At 40.8% G+C, this 21,882-nt stretch overlaps 1 protein-coding gene and 1 long non-coding RNA gene across 2 annotated transcripts in view; one reads left to right on the top strand and one right to left on the bottom strand.

Annotated features, from left to right (window-relative positions):
- The window catches only part of LOC307220591, a 360,378-nt gene that overhangs the window by 19,013 nt on the left and 319,483 nt on the right, over positions 1-21,882 (bottom strand). The gene's annotated exons all lie outside the window — the stretch shown is intronic.
- Positions 1,396-21,488, top strand: RAD21 (RAD21 cohesin complex component). Its single transcript, XM_079984335.1, has 14 exons — positions 1,396-1,563; positions 5,690-5,857; positions 6,952-7,081; positions 7,773-7,872; positions 8,444-8,550; positions 10,616-10,819; positions 11,770-11,895; positions 12,702-12,824; positions 13,400-13,623; positions 14,188-14,332; positions 14,632-14,783; positions 15,970-16,119; positions 18,721-18,804; positions 19,700-21,488. The coding sequence occupies exons 2-14, from the start codon at positions 5,714-5,716 to the stop codon at positions 19,889-19,891; spliced, it is 1,881 nt and encodes a 626-aa protein (XP_079840461.1). The 5' UTR covers positions 1,396-1,563; positions 5,690-5,713; the 3' UTR covers positions 19,892-21,488.

The raw sequence follows: 21,882 nt of genomic DNA, 5'->3' as shown, positions 1-21,882 counted from the left end.
TTTGTAGGGCAGCAGAAAGACAAGTAAACGAGGCAGCCTACTGGAGAACGCAGGAACTGGCGGCTCAGTGTGGAAAGTGAATGTTGGTCACCAGGGCAAAAGGCAGACTAAAAAGAAAGCAGAATTATGAACTGCTGTTGTTCAGGCCCTAGGTATCGCTGCAGCACCGTAGCTGGAAAAGGCTTTGCATTTTCCTTTGCAACTTTTACACCCGAAGTGAACAGTGCGATGCAGCAGCAGGGAAAAAAAAGCTAATGCTATTTTAATAAGAGCTGTTAAGACAGTGGAATGGTCTCCCTTCAGGAGGTTGTGGACTCTCCCTTCCTTGGAGGTTTTTAGGCAGAGTTTGGATGGCCACCTGTCATGGCTGCTCATCTGGTAAAGGTAAAGGTAAAGGTACCCCTGCCCGTACGGGCCAGTCTTGCCAGACTCTGGGGTTGTGCGCCCATCTCACTTAAGAGGCCAGGGGCCAGCGCTGTCCGGAGACACTTCCGGGTCACGTGGCCAGCGTGACATCGCTGCTCTGGCCAGAGCCAGAGCCAGAGCCGCACACGGAAACGCCGTTTACCTTCCCGCTGGTAAGCGGTCCCTATTTATCTACTTGCACCCGGAGGTGCTTTCGAACTGCTAGGTTGGCAGGCGCTGGGACCGAGCAGCGGGAGCGCACCCCGCCGCGGGGATTCGAACCGCCGACCTTTCGATCGGCAAGTCCTAGGCGCTGAGGCTTTAACCCACAGCGCCAACTGCTCATCTGAGTTTCCTGCATTGCAGAGGGTTGGACAAGTTGACCCTCGGGCTCCCTGCCAACTCTACAATTCCCTAATTCCTGTTATTTTTAAAAAAATATGTGCTTTGACTCTTTCTGAGTAAAATACCAAACAGGACTCCTGTGCATCTCAAAAAAAAAAAAAACTTGCACATGCTCAACACACACACATCAAATCCTCCAATATGCAATAGTGTTTTGCAAAATGCATTTCTTTTTCTTTCTTTCCTTTTCGGAGAACAGTAACCAAACCAAGAAATACGATATACTGTACTAGAAACACACACAAACTAGAGCTCCTCCCCCCCAGGTCAATATGTGCGCATGCGCCACACTCAAGCCGCTCGCCTTCCCCACTTCCCTCACACGCTGGCCTCTACGACGGCCCCGCCCCACTATCGGTCTCTCTACAAGCTTCCGCACCTCATTGGCCAACGTCAACCCTGCGACGGGCGCCTGCGCAAGCCGCGGCCTGTTAGCGTCGCGAGGTTCCTGCGCGCAGGCGCGCTGGGGCCCGCTCTCCCTCCCTCCCCGCCCTTCAATCTCTCTCTCTCTCGCTCTCTCCCCCCTCCCTCCATTTTTTTTAACGGTAAACATCCTGCCGATTTTTAAACGCCTGGTTTGGGCGGCAGGAAGGGGAGCGGCCGCCATCTTGTTTGTTTGAGTGTCTCGCGGAAGGGGGGGTGAGGGGGAGACGCGAGGAAAGGGGCAGCGGCGGCGGCGGCGGCGGGTGGCCACCCTCACCCCAGCGCTCATCCGTGGGGCCCGCTGCCCTCGGCGGCCGCGCAAAAATCGAGGTAAGGGGCCGGAGGCGGGCGGGGAGAGCCGTCAACCCTGCTGGGAACGGGGAAGAGGCCTAGGCTCGGGCCCAGGTAGGTGCCCGTGTGAGGAGAAACCGCTGCCGCTGAGGGAACCGCCTGGCTTCGCCGGGGAAGAGCCGCTGAGGGCCGAGAGGAGGGAGGCGCCCCCTTGGCTGCTTTTCGCCCTCCGCCCGACGGGGGAACAAGCCCGCCTTCGCCTCCGACGTCGCCGCCGCAGCGTGTTCGGAGAGGCTCGGCCGAGAAGGAGGAAGCCTTTCCCCGCCTCTGCCCCTCGAGTCTCTCTCGCCCCGGGCTCGGCGCGCGCCTCGTTTCCTCCGCTTCCTCGAAGGCGGCGGGCGCCGTTGTTTCGAAGAAGAAGAAGAAGAAGCCCCTTCCGCGGCGCAAACGGTTGCAAAAGGAGGTCTCGAGCCGCAGGAAATTGGGTTGTGTGTTGTGGTTTTTTTGCTTCCCTGTGGTCTACTTAAAAGATAAAGGGGGGAAAAAGACTACTATCCAGTCGCTCCGCCCCCCCCCCCCCAATTGAAGATAGGACAAGACTTGCAACATACAGACGGATTGCTTGCAGATTTTGCCTGGACAAGTGTAAAGATATTTTGAAAGCGTTTATTAAATTTATATATATCTGTATAACTTCCTGTAGCTATCTATCCATCTCAGCTTATAAAAAACCATATATGTATTTGGGTAATAACTAAGTAACACTTAGTTACTTAGACTAAGTAACAGTTACTTAGACTGGCATATATGCAGTTGTTGTTTGCACGTAGTGATATAATATATCCCTCCCCTTTCCTCTTCATGTGCTTTCTTTAAAAAAATGTTCATTTAAGTGAAAAATCGAAAGGCCGCAATCCAGTCCACGGTAAGAGCGAGCCCCATGCAACTCCGTTGAATATGTCTGAGTAAATAGGTATAGGGCTGTGCTGGAAACTTTTTGTTCATAGTGGTGTTAACTGGTGTATGTTTTTAATTCCCCTCCTGCACTTTGCCCAGCATTGTCATATTATGATTTCTTTCATTGTAGAAAAGAAAGGGGTGGCGGCCTCACGTAGTACAGGTCCACAGTTTGAATTTACTGTTGGCACTTAAGAGGGTGAGATATTAATTGATGCCTAGGAAAAGAAGGACCGTGACAGCTGGAGGTTCTGCTATCAGGCGGCTCAGCTTCCTAAAATGTTTGGATTGTGGGGGAGCAATTGGGAGACAGACCAAGGCCATGGGAATCTCATGCGTGTTTCCAGGGTTGAGTGATTTCCTCAGCTGGTATCTCATGGCAAGGCACAGTCATCTGTTAAACTTGTAATTTCAGGATGAGGAGGATTCTTGCATATATGAATTTACAGAAGAGTTAGAATGTCCAGGCAGTGTGGTGTATTGGTGAGTGTGTTAGATTGTCACCTGAGAGACCAGGGTTCAGATCCCCACTCAGCTATGAAGCTTGCTGTGTGATCTTGGGCCAGTCACCATCTCTTAGCCTAACCTACCTCCCAGGGTTGCTGTGAGGATGAAGTGGGGAGAACCAACAGTGTAAGAAACTGAGATATGAAAGCTAGGAGCTAAATGGCACCTTAAGCCTAGGTTATGGGCGCAGCAACAGAATGTCTAGGTATGCTTTTTTTCTAACAAGAATACAAAGCTGAAAATGAATGAACTGCAGCTAAAATATTCTGTTCATTTTTCACATGGTCTAGTCCTTTGCCCACCTGCTAATATTCTTAAGAGGGTCTCTTTTCCAAACTTCAGAGAATAGCTGGAAGTGGGGAGGCAGAAAAACTTCCTTCTTTCCTTACACTCTGCAGTTTTAATCTGAAATCTTGGTGTCCTCAGAGCTCAAAAACTGCTTACACTAATGAAATTCGCTTTTTGTAAAACATGCCTAGAACAGTGGGAGTTTTGAACACTGAGAACCATGTACACCACCTTGAGCTTCTTGGAAGATTAAGGTGGTATATAAATTAAACAAACTAACACACAAACATTTCCCAATAAAGGAGAAGTGTTGACAAACATTCTTGGTCACTGGCAGTGGAGAGAACTTGCATCTGGAAGGACAAGTAATGTCAAAGGTCATTTAAGTCAAATTCCTGTGGTGCCAGAATTTCAGGCTTGTTGGATGCTTTATTATTAGGATTACAGCAGGCTTGATAGTTTTCATCCCACTATTGCAGTGCCAGAGATCCTCTTCCCATCTTGAAGACATGAAAGTAGGAGTTTATGGATAGCATTCACTGAAGCAGCAAAGCATGCCCAGCTGTGGATTTAGTAATCTTTTTCTGAAAAGTACCTAACATGATAGTAATTCTTATTGGGTCACAGAGGTGGAATAACTGTAAATCAGTGGCTGGCAACTATTATTTGAATGGAGTTCTTAATTGCATGAGGTTTTTCCTAAGGGGAACACCTGATTTTTCTCAGCCAGAGGATATGTACTAGGGAGAAGATTGTGGTTGCTTTACTCCTAGTTGTTTTATTGCTGTCCTGCACAATGCTGGCTTATCTCATTTGAACCCAAACTTTTGGTTTAGCTTTGTAGTCAAACACAAGTTATAATAAAGTTTGTCTGAGAGTTCACAGGATGTGGTTGGTTTCAGATAGCTAAACCATGAGTCTAGATTGAAATGACATACTAAACCAAACTATGGCTTCGCTCAGTGTAGTAGCAAAATGATAAGGAAAAGCAAAATGGCTTCAATCTCTCTTGGAGTTTGTTTGTTTATGCTAATAATTTCAGTATTCCTAAAGAGTAGTGTTTGTGTGTAGTTCATATAAACATATTATTGTTTTTTGGGTATAAAGCCTCTTGTGTTCCATTCACACTTCAATCAGTGTGTGGAGGGAGACAGAATCACACCCACCGATTTCCATCTATGTATGTTTAGTAGATTAGGATGGGCTTCATATATAGGCACAGCTGTACATGCAGTTGGAAACTACTAGTTTTCCTGATCCCAAGTACAAACCATACATAAAACATGTTTTCACTATGTGCTCACTATAGCAAGTGGAGAGCAGTCAGGCAATGAAGTGAGGGAGGATCAGTGGCTAAAATCTCACTCCCACACTCTGGTAGAATGTGTACAGAATATGAGAAAAGGGCTACAGTTATTGAGGGGAAAGTTTATACCTGGTTGTTGTTGAAACTTCTCTCTGCTGCTCCCAGTTGCTGGAAGGGATCAAGTCCTGGTGTTGATAGTGTTGCTATTGCTTTCACAGTAATGGAAGTTTGTCTATAATATGCAGTTAAGAGAAGTGGAGCAAGCAAGTGAAATCATAGCAATATTGGTATTTTGGGGGCTAGCAGATGCAGTTGCAGACTAGTTGCTGTAAATTGTTTAACTTCATGAAATGTGCATTGTATTTCAAGGCTTGCAGTTAAGTACATAGTTTGCAGAAGACTTTTGCAAAAGGGAGAATAATATGGACTCATACTGAAGCTTGCAAATGTATTTCTTCATACTGGGTTAGGGAAACAGTTCTGGGGGTTTAAACTAATTAAGATTCTTGCTGCACTTGTTACCTGATTGTTGTTGTGCTACTGGAATGAAAGTAATATAATAACTGAAGCAGAAAAATCTCAATTCTGCTTTTTGTCTCTACAACTGAGAGGTTCCACGCATCTGGTATTTTAGCATAGTGCCTTAAAGTTTGTTTCTGGGGCATCACATGGCTTGTTTCATGAGGAAACAAGCTTAAGGAACTACTTGATGTGATGCAACTTGCTACCAGACAATCCTGTGCACAGTAGTGATCCAAACTCATGGTTGGTATATGGCAGTGTTGGCCAAACTTGGGTCTCCAGCTGTTTTGGGACTATAATTCCCATCATTCCTAACCATTGGTCCTGTTAGCTAGAGATGATGGGAGTTGTAGTCCAAAAACAGCTGGAGACCAAATTTTGGCCTGGTGTGTGGTGTTTCTAGAGAGCATGTTCCCAGGTGTCATGTCTGATAACCCTACTGTACAAAGTGGCCCTTATATAGGTAAATCCATGGCGGCTTTTGCTGCTAAACAGAAAACATCTATACCTCTACAAAATAACTTGCAAGAATTAATCTGTTTCCTTTTGGTTGCATAATATTTATTTACTTGTATTTCTTTACAGGTTGTGGCATAGACAGTTGGCACAATGTTCTACGCTCACTTTGTTCTGAGCAAGCGAGGGCCGCTAGCCAAAATCTGGCTGGCGGCCCATTGGGATAAGAAGCTAACCAAAGCCCATGTGTTTGAATGCAATTTGGAGAGCAGTGTGGAAAGCATCATCTCGCCTAAGGTATTACAAAAGTAATAGCATTTTGTTTAGAGATAATAGGATTCTGTGTTTTTCATGTGCTATCAGAAGTGCTATAAAAATGTGCATTCATTCAGTTGCTGCTTCATTGAACTTGGCATTAACTGCTTTGCTATAGCAGACCAACATACACTTAGTCCAGTGTCTTGTTTCCAGTTGTAACCAGGCAGGTGCTTCTGGGCACTCAGTTTAGGGCATGAATGACATGTGTCATTCTCTTTTCATTTGCCCACAGCACCTGGCATTCAGAGGTATATTTGCTTCAACAAAGAGATATCATTTATCTATCATGACTAGGAATTGTTGTAGACTTCCTATATGCAGAATGAGAAACTGATCCTACATGCAGGATGAAGTTTAGTTCATACTTGCTTTGAATCTCATCTATGCTTGTGTTGCTTACTTTACTGTTGATGTTCTGTGTTCACAACCTACATTGCTTTAATTAACTGCCTATTGTCTTTAATAAAATATACCAGGTACTATATTATCCAGGCAAGATGGCATCATGTAAACTGGCTATTTTAGCTAATTATTCTCGTAATTCATTGTTCAGGTACTGATCCTCTTCTGGATGCTTCTGCAGCAAGTTTTTTTGTCAGTCTTTCTGAAATACATATTGCTAAAAATAGTAATAGAACTTCTTTGATATTAAAGCCACATAAATTTACAAGCCCAAGCTTATGGATACCAGTTTAAGTAATTTGTTGTACATCAATAGTTGAATTGGTGAATGGGTAGAATTCATGCTCAGCCAGGTTACAGAAAGTAATCCCTAGCTGCATGCTGGAAAATGATCATTAGTCATCATTGACACTGAGTGTGTGACTATTTGCATGTACAAACAAACAAAAATATTGGTGAAGTTTGTACTGAATTTCTAAGAGAAACATCATAACATGGTTTTGGAGATCCAGGAAGGATAGTCTTGCAAAGTACTTCTCAAAGTTATCAATATTTTTGACAGCAAAAAGAAGGTCTAACTTGTGTGCTTGAGGAGTTATCTTTCTCCAAAAAAATAGTTTCTCCATCAGATGTGATTGACTGCTGCATACTAACTATAAGTAAATTTTCAGGTGAAGATGGCTCTTCGGACTTCAGGACATCTTTTACTGGGAGTCGTTAGAATTTATCACAGGAAAGCTAAATATCTCCTTGCAGATTGTAATGAGGCATTCATTAAGATCAAGATGGCTTTCCGTCCAGGTATTTGCTGCATAATTGCTATTCACAAAGTTACCGCTCTTACATAAAGAGCAAATTGCTCTGGAATTTAGTACAGGCAATGACCGATTTTATGTGTGCTTCATATGTGCACGACTGTGCATTGTGGCGACCTTGAAGTGGCCAAAAAAGGGGATGGATCGGGCTTATGTGTGGTCTGCTGTCGTGCGTGATGACCTGGAGTGAAACCCCCACGCAAATTGGGGGTTGCCTGTATTACATCAACATTTGCTTGTTTTACACATTTTTCACTCTTTTCATAGCCTGTTTAAATTTGCCTTCCTGTGCATGCATAAGTAGGAGTAAGGCCTATTGAATATTGGAATATTTTATAAGTAGGATTGTTTCCTAAGTTATTACCCACTGAAATTCTCCAGAGGCATATTTGTTTAGGTGCTCTTCTTGTAGCTACAAATACGTTGCCACACAAATAACTCAGTGGGCTCATAGAGTTACAGGAGGTTTCATGTGGAACCTTTAAAGACTCAATAGTCTGTGAGCACATGATGCGTCACCGTAACAGAAAATGCTACTTAAACAGCAGGTTTTATTTCATTTGATGGAATAGTTCATTGGCTAAAAAGACTCCTGCCACAATAAATGCCATGTGCCAAGATGATTGTTTCTTGTTTAAAAGTATCACCTTATGAATTTTATAACGCTGTTTTTTCAGGTGTGGTTGATTTGCCGGAGGAAAATAGAGAAGCTGCATACAATGCTATCACCTTACCTGAAGAATTCCATGATTTTGACCAACCCTTGCCAGATTTAGAGTAAGCTGCTTTGTCTTCTGCTGTTTGCTAGAACTGCTATCCATGAGAATGTATGGTTGTTGATATTTTCTCATATTCCTCTAATTGTGTTATGTGTAAGCACTTGAACCCTGTAAGACACACAGATGACTCAGCTGAGACTGCTTTGGGGAAGGCTGACCACATGCCAAATTTTGAATGTTTGTACTACAGTGCATGTGGTTCATTTGCTTTTTAAATTGTATAGTTGGATAGCTACCACTTTTCTAAACCTGCTGTAATGATACAAACTATTGAATGCATAGTGCTTTTTGTACCCAGGCTACTTTCAGACTGCATCCTTGTAGCATTATTGTATATTCCTTACTTTATGGTGCCAATATTTTAACTAAATTCTTTCAGACATTTAAATAATTGTGTCTGAAGATACTTGTAACTACTGTTAAAAACATAAGTTGATCAGAAAAGTAAGTCTCTTTGTAGTATTAATTTGATAAACCTGATCTGTAATTATGCTTTACTACTTATTATTTGTGTTTGGAGATGGTTTCAAACAGAAGGTCTTTCTCATTTTTTTTTTGTTCTTTCAAAGTGATATTGATGTGGCTCAGCAATTCAGTTTAAATCAAAGCAGAGTGGAAGAAATTACAATGAGGGAAGAAGTGGGAAACATCAGTATCCTTCAGGATAATGACTTTGGTAAAGTATAACTATAGTTCTTAAATGTATTTGTGCCAATTGCACTACAGTTTTATATAAAGTTACCACAGAAGCAGTTAGTATAGTGTTGTGGTAGTTTGCTCGGCTCTGTCTTCCCTTAGTTAGAAAAAGGAAAGAAAATTTATTGACTATTTTAGACCAGTAGAGAAAGCTGGCCAGGATTAGGCCTCATTGGAGTAAGTAGACGAAAGTAACCCAGAACAAAATGGCACCAAGAACGCAATGATCTTGGCAACACCTTAAACACATCCATACTGATTGTGATCATGGTAACTTAAAAAAGGCTTTTTAAAGCACATTTTGCAATGGCTTTAGCAACAAGCTGGAATATGATAATTAAGCCTCGAAACAAAAATGATTCAGTTTGGAATACACCTTGATGACATGGCTACCTGTGCCTTGGAGGTGCTTGGCATTGGCTTGCAAAAAAAATGAAGAACTAGTGTTTCTCAGAAAAGAGAACAAGATTATAAAAGAAAAGCTTGAAGAAATGGAAAACAGAAGTAAGATGGAAAAACCCGCTTTTGCTTGATTCTGGAGTGAGCAGAACATCATTCCCCTTCCATTTTGCTTCCATATTACTGTTTGGTTGATTTCCATCATTTCTGATTTTGAAAGCTTGGCCATGAACATTGAGTCTCTCAGAGCACTTACTGCCAAACCGAAAGGTGCTTCTCCTTCCAGGGACATTCTTGAGATTTAGCAAAAAGGAAGAATTAACGTCAAAGCTTAGAAAAAATTAAAACCTGACAGATGACCATCCAATCTCTGCTTAAAAACCTCCAAGGAAGGAGAGTCTGCAGCCTCCTGAAGAGGGAGTCCACTGCACTGTCAAACGACTCTTACTTTCAGAAAGTTCTTCCTGATGTTTAGTCAATCATTAGGAGTGTCAGCGTTAGGTGCCTGCATTATGCTGACGATACTTGGCTTTGTTTCTCCATAACATCTGAATCAGGAAAGGCCCTGCAGTCCCTCAGCCATTGCCTGGACATAGTGGTGAAATGGATGAGGAAAAACAAGCTAAGCTTGAATCCTGGTGAGATGGAGGCACTGAGCCTCCAGTGACAGCTGGTTCCAGGAGCACTCCCAAATTGCTAACCTCTTCAGTGGCTAGAAGTGCCTTTTACCAGCTGCAACTGATTTGACATTGCTGGACCACGAAAGCCTTGCCACAGTAGTTCATGTCTTCTTGTGTTGGTTACTTCAAGACTGGATTATCCCACTTGATCCAGAAGCTGCAGTTGGTGCAGAATACTGCAGCACAATTGTTGACAGGAGTGAGGCCTTGCCAGCATATAACACCTGTGCTGAAGGAACTGCACTGCTGGGTCCAGTTTATGAGATTGCCTTACGCCTCATGTGCCCACTTGATTGCTTTGATTGGTGGAATCGTCACTACTAAAAGTGCCACATAATACCCATTCCACATTTGTAAGAATGCTACCATTTACTGTGTCAGCAGCTATACTTTGAAACTCCCTGCCTGTTGAGATCAAGCAGGACGTCTGCTAAAAGCATCATTGATTAAACAAGTTCACCTAGATGTTTAGAAAGTTGAGGTGGTTTTTATCAGTTTTAGTATTTTAACTTTTGTGTGTGTGTGTGTGTGTGTGTGTGTGTGTATATATATATATATGTATGGCGGTAAACAAACTGCTTTGAGGGTTTTTTCTGCAATCAAGTGGTATATACATTTTATGAAATAAATAAAATAAAACCACTAGCTTAAAAGTAGTATCCTTAAATGCAAAAGCCATGGGAGGTATTATTAAACCTAAAAGAATTACTGTCTATGTTAAGGACATGAGCCCACAAACTGTAATGTCGCAAAAGATACATAAATATTAAAAGCTCATTTCTGATGCCATAAAGAATCCACTGACCAATTTCAACACTGTATTAAGAGTATTTATGCCATTCAGTAGCAGTAGGATTAAAATTAGAAGTAGAGGATTTTATAAATTGTATTGTAATAATAAATGTATTACCGGTTGAGGTTCTTTTTCAATGTCACTTGCATTTATGATGACTGCTTTTATAACAGGTGATTTTGGAATGGATGATCGTGAAATGATGAGAGAAGATAGTGCATTTGCGGACCACATGTTGGATAGTACTAGTGCTTCCAACCTTCTGCTGGAGCCTGAGCAGAGCACCAGTCACCTTAATGAGAAATCTAATCACTTGGAGTATGAAGATCAGTACAAAGATGACAATTTTGGAGAGGGAAATGATGGTGGCATCCTGGGTATGTTGGTAATTCATATTTCACCCTACATAATTTAAGGGGTCCAACCTTGTGTGAATTTTGTTTTAAAGAGAATATAGTATATAAATCTTAAAGCTTGTTTGAACATCTTGGCAGCATCACTTACTTATCCAGTCCCTGAGGTTCTGATTCACTGTTTTCAAAACATAGAACTCGTGTTTATGAGATAGGACCCTATGCCTAGTTGAGAAAATACTACTGTAGAAGACAGGCTAGCTACTGAGTGGGGTTATTGGACAGTGGCACCAGTAACTAATAGGAACATGTTTTCTGGGTTGTATGGGGAACAATTGTCCTGATGTATCCTCCTATGTATTTTTTCTGTCTTAAAGTGCAAGGACATCCTCCCCCTTGCGTACATGCCATTCTTTCCTAGACGATATTAAAAATGGATGACTGTGGTGAACAGGGAATTTGGTTTAAAATCCTGAAGATAAAGGATTTGGGTTATGTATGTCATCTTGGAATGGAATTCCACAGGTGGATTCTTCAGTCCTTGCAAGCTGCTCTTGTATCATAGGCTAGCTCATGATGTTTGCTGCCTTAAAAAGTGTCTTTGCCACCCCCACCCCCATTTATCATTTTTATAAAAGTTTTTCATAATACAGTTAAATATAGAAAACTACTGTAAATTTTAAAAGACAAACAGCTGCAAAAGGAAAAGAAAGAAAAAGGAAAGAAAGAGAAAGAAAGAAAGAGAAAAACAAGAACGTTTGATTTTCTATCTGCCAGTTACATAAAAAAAAGTTATTTAAGTCCAAATGTCATTCATTTCCTTTTTCAACGAAAAGCCCAAATGATTTTTATTACTAATATCAGCTGTGTTTTTTCTTTAATGTCATCTTTACCTGTAGTAATACCCACCACTATGCCACATTTTGGTACATGGCATGCACCTTCAATCTTAACTCTTTGAGTTGCCCTTTCAGATGACAAACTTCTCAGCAACAATGAAGGAGGCATATTTGATGACCCACCTGCTCTTTCAGAAAGTGGAGTAATGATGCCTGAGCAACCTCCGCATGATGATATTGATGATGACGATAATGTCTCAAGTGAGTGTTTAAATTAGTGTTTTAAACCGAAAAAAATGGGCAGCGCTTCATAGACCTTCTGTTGAACTCATCTAGTCTGTACATCTTGTATGTTAACAAGCATCTTGACAGTAACTGAGAAAGTACTTCTTGCTAATGCGGCTGGAAGCTAAAAGGAAGGCATATTTTAAGGGAAGGAATAATCTCCACATGCAGCTGCTGGGTGACCTTGGGCCAGTCACACTTCTTTGAAGTCTCTCAGCCCCACTCACTTCACAGAGTGTTTGTTGTGGGGGAGGAAGGGAAAGGAGAATGTTAGCTGGCTTGAGACTCCTTCAGGTAGTGATAAAGCGGGATATCAAAGCCAAACTCCTCTTCTTTTCTCTCCTCTCTCCCCTCACCCCCAGCAAACTGTGTCTAGTATTTCAAACCACTTTCTGAGGAACAATAATGCCAGAGGCCTATGGTCTATTGCCTTGTGTTCTGCTTATAGGCTTCCCAGCCTTTGGCCTGATCCAGCATGCCTTTTATTTCTTCTTTTTTAGTATTGCACTAATGCAATAAAGGGCAAGGGTGACGGTTTGAGTTCAAGAAATCTGCAAGTCAGCTCCGTTGCTTGACTTACTTGCCTTTTCCTTAATTTTAGGCCTCCTCCACACACACACACACACACACACACACACACACACACACCAATTATCCTATTCTAAGCACACTGTCTGAGTGTGTGGGAATGTGTTGAATGGATGGGCAGTGTGTGAAAATTGGAAATGGGTTGAATTGTGTGAACTTCCATGCTTAACTCAGTTTATCTTTTTGATTCGCAGTGGGTGGACCTGATAGTCCAGACTCAGTTGATCCGGTTGAACCATTGCCAACTATGACTGATCAGACAACACTGGTTCCAAATGAAGAAGAAGCTTTTGCTTTAGAGCCAATTGATATAACTGGTAAATACTGGATTCCATTTTCACTTTTGTACTAGAATAGTCTTGACTGAAGAATCTCCATGTTAGCCTTTTGTGTCAAAAAAAGGAGCCTTGTGGCATTTTAAAATTAATTTATTTTGATATAAACATGGTGGATGCCTGGTTGACTTTACTGAGAATGAAAAAAGCTGTTTTTATTATTTTTAATTTCAAGTAACAAAACATACCATACCGTGCTTTAATTAAACCTGCATACCCTGTGTATGTACATACATACAATTCACACAGGCTAACAAACAATACCAGTAGGTTGTGCTTGTTGACCTTGATAAAATACGTCCTTTTTAGTCAGTGGTCAGGATTACGCTGATACTCAGTCCCTGGTGCATATGGTATTAACTGCAAGTGATACCTTAATACTATTTAGCGCTGACAAGTCTTAAGAGAAATCTTTTTTTTTAAAAAAAAAATGTTTTATATCTGAGCAGCACAGTACTTGTAAAGAATCCTGATGTTGTTAATGGTGTGACCTGATTCTAAGTATGACTATTTTTGCCGATTGAGTGGTGTTAACACATTACTTTTTTCTTGACCAGTTAAAGAAACAAAGGCAAAAAGGAAGAGAAAGCTTATTGTGGACAGCGTAAAAGAACTGGACAGCAAAACTATAAGAGCCCAACTCAGTGACTACTCTGATATTGTCACTACACTGGATTTGGCACCTCCTACTAAGAAGTTAATGATGTGGAAAGAGACTGGGGGTGTTGAAAAACTTTTCTCTCTTCCTGCTCAGCCTCTGTGGAATAACAGACTGTTGAAGGTAAACCAAACTTAGGGAAATTTATTTTAAAATAACAAGTAAAAGTAAAGGGACGCCTGACATTTAAGTCCAGTCACAAACGACTCTGGGGTTGTGGTGCTCATCTCTTTACAGGTGTTTGTCTGCTTCTGCAGACTGTTATTGCGGGTCATGTGGCCAGCATGACTAAGCTGCTTCTGGCAAACCAGAGCAGTGCACGGAAACGCCGATTACCTTCCCGCCGGAGCGGTACCTATTTATCTACTTGCACTGGTGTGCTTTCGAACTGCTAGGTTGGCAGGAGCAGGGACCGAGCAACGGGAACTCACCCTGCCGCGGGGCCTCGAACCGCCAACCTTCCAATCGGCAAGCCCAAGTGGCACAGTGGTTTAACCACAGCGCCACCCGCGTCCCTAAAAATAACAGTTATCTTAAGCTAAATACATCATAGCATATCATACATTGCAAATGGCAAGTTCATAAAAATTGTTTTTTTATTTAACTGTATATGTGCGTGCTTGCCATTTTGCTTAATCATTTTCATAAAATTTTGTATCTTTCTACCTTTCTTTGTTTTGCTTGTAGCTTTTCACTCGCTGTCTTACACCTCTTGTACCAGAAGATCTTAGAAAGAGGAGGAAAGGTGGGGAAGCTGATAACTTGGATGAGTTCCTGAAAGACTTTGAGAATCCAGAAGTGCCCAGAGAGGAACCGCAGCGCAGTGTTATTGGTTTGTGCTTCCTTAATGGCATCCTTCCTGACCTGTAGAGACTTATTTAACTACGTCTAAAAACTTACATAATCTTAGTGCTCAATGCTTGTAGCTGCTTTAGTGTATTGAGATCATCTAAGTTTAGAGCAAATCTAGTCATAAACAGGAAAATGTTGAGTATTAGTATTCTTCCCCCCCATAGAGTACATTAATCTGCAACACTCATGCTTAAAAAGTAAAATAAAAATAGAAAGGGCTACAAACTCCTAAATACCTTTTGAGTAAGGTAGTCATTTATCCTTACTTCTATGCAATAGATGAACCCATCTTGGAAGAGCCCAGTCGTCTTCAGGAGTCCATCGTGGAAGGCAGCAGGACCAACTTGGATGAATCAGTCATGCCACCACCCCCACCTCAGACAGGTGTAAAGCGAAAGGTTGCACAAGTGGAACCAGAGCCTGTGCTACCCGTGAGTGACAATGTCCTTTTCTGCTTGCTGTTGACTCCCCAACGTTGTGCATAATTATATTGTGAGGCGAGTCTCTCTGTTCACTTTTAGGTTTTACTAGAACATAGGGAAGAAAATGGCCTGTAAACTGTGCAAGGCTCGATGTGTTGAGGGCATTCAGAAGTAGAACTATGACTCTCATGTGGAATGTTATAGGAAATAAGTGTAAATTCAAAGTCTATGCTATGCTTGGCAGTATTTCAAACAATCTTCTCTGAATACTGCAGCAACCTGGGAGTAGCACTATCCTAATGCCCTCTGGAGCAGTTTTTGAAGATGAGCCGTAGGGAGGGCTACAGGAGAGAAGAGAGGAGGAAGGAAGTTGTGTTGTAGAAGCAGAAGTCTGCTGCATCAGTGGAACAATAGTGTTGGATACTCCTCTTTTATAACTTGTTCTGCATTTGTAAGAACATTTATTGTGGCAGCATCTACACTTTGGAACGTGCTCCCTATTTAGATCAAGCAGGTGCCTTTACTGTACTATTTTAGGCACTTGCTGAAAACATTTATGTTTCAGATGTGTAGTAAGTTGATTGTATCCTTAGTATTTTAACTTGTGTATGTTTTAAAATACAGTTGTAAATTTGTCTTGGTTTTCTTGTTTTACAGTCTTGTAAACCGCTTTGAGGTGTTTTTTTAAAAAAACAACAAACCCACAATCCAGTGATGTATACATTTTATGAAATAATAAATAAAATGGCTAGCTTAAAAGTAGTAACCTTAAATGTAAAAAGCATGGGAGCATTATTAAACTTAAAAAATTACCACCTATGAGTCCACAAGCTGTAATGTTGCAAGAAATACATAAATATTAAAAGTTTACTCCTTTTGCTGTAAAGAAGGAAGCTTTCTGCACCAACTGATTTCAATACCATATTAAGAGTATGTCATTCAGTAGCAGTATGACTACCATTGGAAGTGGAGTATTTCATATGAAATATGTAAATAAATGATAACAAATTTGACCTTTGAGGACAGATGTGAGCGAGAGTCATTGAAGAGATTTTAACAGAATGTGGATGCATTTATGCTTAATGCAGTATGATTATACAAAGCATTTGAAAGTTTTTCATTGTGATATTATGTACTCAATAGTTATACAGTTACCTAGTTTCAGTTGTTATAACTTGAATGCTTCTCTTCTTAGTCTCAACCATTGCAACCGATAGAAATGCCCCCAGTGGAACTGCCTCCAGAAGAGACTCAAAACATCTGCCAGCTAATTCCAGAGCTAGAGCTCTTGCCTGAAAAGGAAAAAGAAAAGGAAAAGGAAAAAGAGGAAGAGGAGGAGGAAGAGGTAGGTACTGAGTTGTTATAACAGGGGTGCAACACTGGAGTTTCTATTGGCTGAGTTAATTCAATGGCATTTAGAATTTGAATACATTTGTATGCTTGGATTTTTCCTACTTTGCCCCCAAAAAGGATTACATTTACTACTTTGTATATCTTCATTGCAGGGACGCGGGTGGCTCTGTGGTCTAAACCACAGAGCCTAGTGCTTGCCGATCAGAAGGTCGGCAGTTCGAATCCCCGCGATGGGGTGAGCTCCCATTGCTTGGTCCCTGCTCCTGCCCAACTAGCAGTTAAAAAGCACGTCAAAGTGCAAGTAGATAAATAGGTACCACTCCGGCGGGAAGGTAATCGGCGTTTCCGTGTGCTGCTCTGGTTCGCCAGAAGCAGCTTAGTCATGTTGGCCACATGACCCGGAAGCTGTACGCCACCTCCCTCGGCCAATAAAGCGAGATGAACACCGCAACCCCAGAGTTGGCCACGACTGGACCTAATGGTCAGGGGTCCCTTTACCTTTACTATAGCTTCATTGCAGAATTAAGCAGGCAGAAACAGGATTTTGCATATTTCTTTACCTGGATCTCTCATTACTTGTTGCTTCTACAGATACAGAAAAATGCTGAAGCTTTACAATCATGTGTTTGGCTGCATTTGTATGCATGAGCTGATGATCTCTCAGCTGGGTTTGAGTAACTGTTGTTTCTCGTTCTAAATGGTATATTGGAACCCATTTAAGTCCCTTGTCAACCACCAATTTTGCTGGAAGGCCAGGATCTTCCTTGTGTCTCTTCTACCTCTCCCCCTCATGTAAATTTGCATCTAGTGATATGTTTGAGGAACATGAAACAGGAAGAGGTATAGAACCATAGAGCTGTACTTGGAAGGGACCCTGAGAGTCATCTAGTCCAACCTCCTGCAATGTTTCTCATACCTCTGGACTTGCAGTTGCCAGGCCAGTTAGTAAGTTAAAATGTGGGCAGACATTTAAACAATTTGTTCTATAGAAAGCTTGTTATGATGGTGATGATGATGATAATTTATTTATTTATTTATACCCCACCCATCTGGCTGGGTTTCCCCAGCCACTCTGGGTAGCTTCCAACAAAAGATTAAAAATACATTAAAACATCAGTCATTAAAAACTTCCGTAAGCAGGGCTAAACAGTAGTAGTCTGCAGTCCCATGATCAGTGAGAGTAAGTTTTATTGAGCTCAGTGGATTTACTTTTCAGTAGAGTAGATTGTGCTGCTAATAGGACACTTGAAAAACTCATCAGGTAGACACACCAAGGAAATTTCTTGTTGTTTAAAAATACAGTGGTACCTCGCAAGACGAATGCCTCGTAAGATGAAAAACTCACAAAACGAAAGAGTTTTTCGTTTTTTGAGTTGCTTCGCAAGACGGATTTCCCTATGGGCTTGCTTCGCAAGACGAAAACATCTTGCAAGTTTGTTTCCTTTGTCTTGCAAGTTTGTTTCCTTTTTCTTAAAACTGTGCATTCACTTTGAGGAGCAACTCATAACACGCGGTGTGGTATCCTTTTTTGAGGTTCTGGAAGACTTTGGTGATTTTTGAAGCTTTTCCAAAGTCCGTGCTTCACAAGACGAAAAAATCACAAGACGAAAAAACTCGCGGAATGAATTAATTTCGTCTTGCGAGGCACCACTGTAATAGAGAAGTAGAAATTAGAAACTATGTAAATAGTTTTACATAGAAAAGTTGAAAGAGTAGGCATGACCACTATTCAGAAACACCACAAACCCTATCATTTTTTTCTGTAAAAGTTACATTTGTTCCTTTGAGCAGTTCTTTATTTAATTTTAGCAGTGGTACAAATTATTAATAAACCATTCTGAAACAGAAGGTACAAAAAATCTGGTATATGAACATTTTGCAGTTATTGACTGAATTCAAATAAGTCTCTTAATCATTTTCCTTAACAATATTTATATGATAGCATGGTAAAAATACTTTAAGATCTTAGGATTTATAGTTGTGTGTACTTCATCATTGCCTAAAATAAAAAGAAACATGAAGTTCTTGTAATGATTTTCAGAGAGATTTTCAAATGTACTTCAATCAAACTAGTTATGGAGACAGATCTTTTGTACATGGTCTTAGCATGAGATTCCTGTAAAGATGAACTAGATATCAGAATTGCTTTTAGCATATGTATTGCATAGAACTAGGTATATCCCAATTACATCTTACAAAAGTGTTGGCACAGATTGAATGACCTAAAATATAGAGATAATTCCATGGTGCTTCGATAACTGATGAGTAAAGACTGCTCAGGATTAGGAATGTTGTCCCTTAGCTTTTAAAGGGAGGAAGGCACTTGTATGCAATGCAGTTCATTTGTAGATGGGTGCAGCATCGTATCATAAGTTGCCCATTGTACTCTTGTTTATCCTAAATCTACAGGCAGTGAATTTTATTCTGCTGTTGTACGGTTCATGCATGTAACCATAATCCATTATGGTTTCTTCATGTGCCTTTTCTTTTGTGCCCTGAGCTTTAAAGTCAAGTCAATCTGGCCTTTTAGAATAGCAGAAAAGCATCATTTTGATGGACTATCTAGCCCTATCTAAAATGTGATTGGTTGCAGGAGGAAGATGGTACAGGTGGTGACCAGGATCAAGAGGAAAGACGGTGGAACAAAAGAACTCAACAAATGCTTCATGGTCTTCAGGTATGAAATGGTTTCAGTAGTAAATGAAGAGTTCTTCTGAGCGTGGCTTTTTTAACAGACAGTACATATCTGAGCCTCCCCACACAGTCAAGCCAGGAAACTGACGTGTAGGACACAAATGCAACAAGCTCTTCCCATAATTGCTGTCTAATAGCTGGTGTTGTAGGAAACTTAGTATGCAGCGGGCATCCCGTGACTTACAGATTTTAGGATCTAGCAATTCAAACCCCCTGTGCTCTTTTCTAAAACCCAAAGATTCCCTAATAAGCAGGGGATTGTTCCACTCCACATATAGTAAAGCCTCTACATAATTGGAAGCTCATGCTAATTATGCTAACATATCTGTGTTAGTATGCACTCATGTACAGGGTGGAAGTAGCACTTTCACATTCAGATACTTTTTCTGTTTTACTATTAAATATTTTATAATCTCGCCCTTGGCTGCTTGGGTTTTTGCTTGATCAGGTTTTGGTTCTGTACTTATTGGGTGGGGTCCATACATCTTGACTGGCTATGATAGCCGGAGATTGCATCTCTGCATCAGTCTTCATCTGAGGTAAAGGGGCGGGGTCTTGGCTGTTACATGTGCCCAGTTTTGACTGCTGTGGCATGTCTTCGCCCTCATCCCTTCCTTCAAGCTGGAGGTGTTGGTGGTATTGCATTTGCTAAATTGGGAGAGGCTCAGATAACAGCAAAATTTCTACTTTTGCTTTCTAAGATTAAATACATGGTTAGGAAGAGTCTCTAGCATTTTCAGGCTTCAGAGAATGACACATGGTCTTAGAAGAATAAGATATGTGCTTGCCAGTGATGTTCCAGTAGGTTCAATTGTGGTCCAGTAGTAAATGTTTAGATTAAGCTCAGAAGTAATTATAACGCTGTTTTCTGTTTTCAGAGAGCTCTTGCCAAGACTGGAGCAGAATCCATCAGTTTGCTTGAGCTGTGTAGGAATACAAACCGCAAACAAGCAGCAGCAAAATTCTACAGTTTCTTGGTACTAAAAAAGCAGCAAGCTATTGAGCTGACACAGGAAGAACCGTATAGTGACATCATTGCTACTCCTGGTCCCAGATTCCATATTATTTGAATGTTTTATTTGGCTTGCTGTATAGTTAGCATCATTAGTACTTACACATTGCCCAATGTGTAGGGCCTACAAAAGAAGAAAACTAGAGTCCATTGTCCTGTACAGTCATTTACTTTTGTGTTTTGTGTTTTTTTTTCTATTACATTTTACCACTTTTGCATTTCTAGTAACTTCTGCACTGGGTGACTTGAGTTCCAGTTGCAGAGATGAGAGAAAGTGACTCAAGGACCTAATAAAGAGTGTTTCTAAAACAAATCAAAACAGATGTGTGCAATATTGGTGCATGTAACTATGACTAATACATTGTTTTACAATTATCTGCTTAGTAAGCTAGAATGCTACTCCAGAAGACCCAAAATGGCCAACCCTATTGTCTCATTACAGGTTTTTGCCAAACATGCTTAAAATGTGGTCTCTTTTCCACATGGTAGTGAATTCTTCCTGCCCCACATTTCTTTCAGTGTTTTATTATCATCTTCCTACTTCTGATGGTGTTCTTGGAGCTGCCAATATGAATGTTAGTGCCTGGCAGGAGTATTTGCTGTGCCATGGTATCTTTAGAATAGAGTTTAAGCAGCTCCGGGGCTAAATGTAAATGGGTGTCCTTGAAAAATATTATTTAAGTGCAAGAGACAGTACATTTCTGGCATTGGATTTTACATTCCATCTCAGTGTGGTCCATTTCTGATAGCTAGCTGCAAGGATAGGGTAGTTCTGCTGTAAAGCACCAACTGCAATAAAGGGTTTTGTTTTTTTACTTGTTGATTTGAAAATTATTGAGAATTTTAAAGGCTTTTGAGAAATGCCATAATTCTGATTTACAGGCAATTTAATTTAGGTATGCTGGTAGCTAGAAGGGTCTAAGTTTGAGCATGCTACTTTTATTTTTCCTTTTCCTCTTTTCTTTTCTTTTCTTTTTACAAATGTGGCACACCACTGACCCTGAAACGACAGCAAGCTACATATGTATATTTTAGAGGCAGGAGAAACTTGCATTTATTGAACATAATCTTGTTGTGTAATAAGTATTAATAGATCTCCAGTGACCTTTACAGTTTTTGTAACAGTGTATTTCACAATAATGCACACTCCTGGAATACTGAGCGGATTTACAAATAAACTCTGATTTGATTTTACTACTTATTATCAGGACCAGGCCATACCAGAAATCATGTGATTATGTTGATGGAGACATCAACAATTTTTTTAAGGTGGGGCAAAATTACTAAAGTTTCTGACTTTAAATGTTGGCACTTTTGTGAAATGATTCTCTTCTGGAACTAAGATTTCAGTGTATACCCAAGTGTAAAATTATGTGAATGTTTAAAAATTTGCAACATGTTTTCATAATCCTTGAGAAAGTTAACTATATAAAATAGTTACTGCAGCTTTATTTTTGACATGATGTGCCTGTACAACCATGGTTTCCCCCCTTTGTACAAAGAGACATTGTAGATAACTTGAATGTTTAATTATAGAGGTCATTAGTTTCTTGTTAAACTTTGTTAGTCTGTTTTTGTTGCTTTTCAAGGTTAATATTCTTGAAAATAGTTGCTGTTATGTATAACTTTTCTAATAAAAGTTGTGTTATAAGCTATTGCATACTGATGCCCTTTCTCTGTGTCGATTGTATTTCTGGCTTCAGAGATGTCTTCCGATCTGCATGACAAAGCAGCCCTCCAGATCCCTGTTTTCCCCATCCTGTTGCAGCCTTCTGTGAGCTATTCCACACTGCTGAAGGTTGAATGGACCATCAGGGTCAGCTTTTTGGGGATGTTGGAGTTTGAAGCTAGACTGGTCCCAACCCAATGTGTCTATTGTGTGCTGTGCCCCTATTCTGGGTTTCAGCCAGCCATGCTCATTTCCAATATACTCTATTCCCCTAGTTTTCTGTTTGTCTCCCCACCCCAAAATCAGTCAGCAATCTTGAGTCGAAACAAAATTTAAAAATTCCTTCCAGTAGCACCTTAGAGACCAACTAAACTTGTTAT

This window comes from Podarcis cretensis, assembly GCF_951804945.1.
Source record: "Podarcis cretensis genome assembly, chromosome: 7".
NCBI lineage: Eukaryota > Metazoa > Chordata > Lepidosauria > Squamata > Lacertidae > Podarcis > Podarcis cretensis.
Note: the sequence above shows the minus strand (reverse complement) of the source record. Positions and strands in the feature narration are given on the sequence as shown.

Coding starts and splice junctions, on each gene's coding strand:
- RAD21 (XM_079984335.1), top strand. CDS start 5,714: ATGTTCTACGCTCACTTTGTTCTGAGCAAGCGAGGGCCGCTAGCCAAA. Junction 8,551..10,615: donor CCTTCAGGATAATGACTTTG/GTAAAGTATAAC, acceptor CTTTTATAACAG/GTGATTTTGGAATGGATGAT. Junction 18,805..19,699: donor AAATGCTTCATGGTCTTCAG/GTATGAAATGGT, acceptor TTCTGTTTTCAG/AGAGCTCTTGCCAAGACTGG.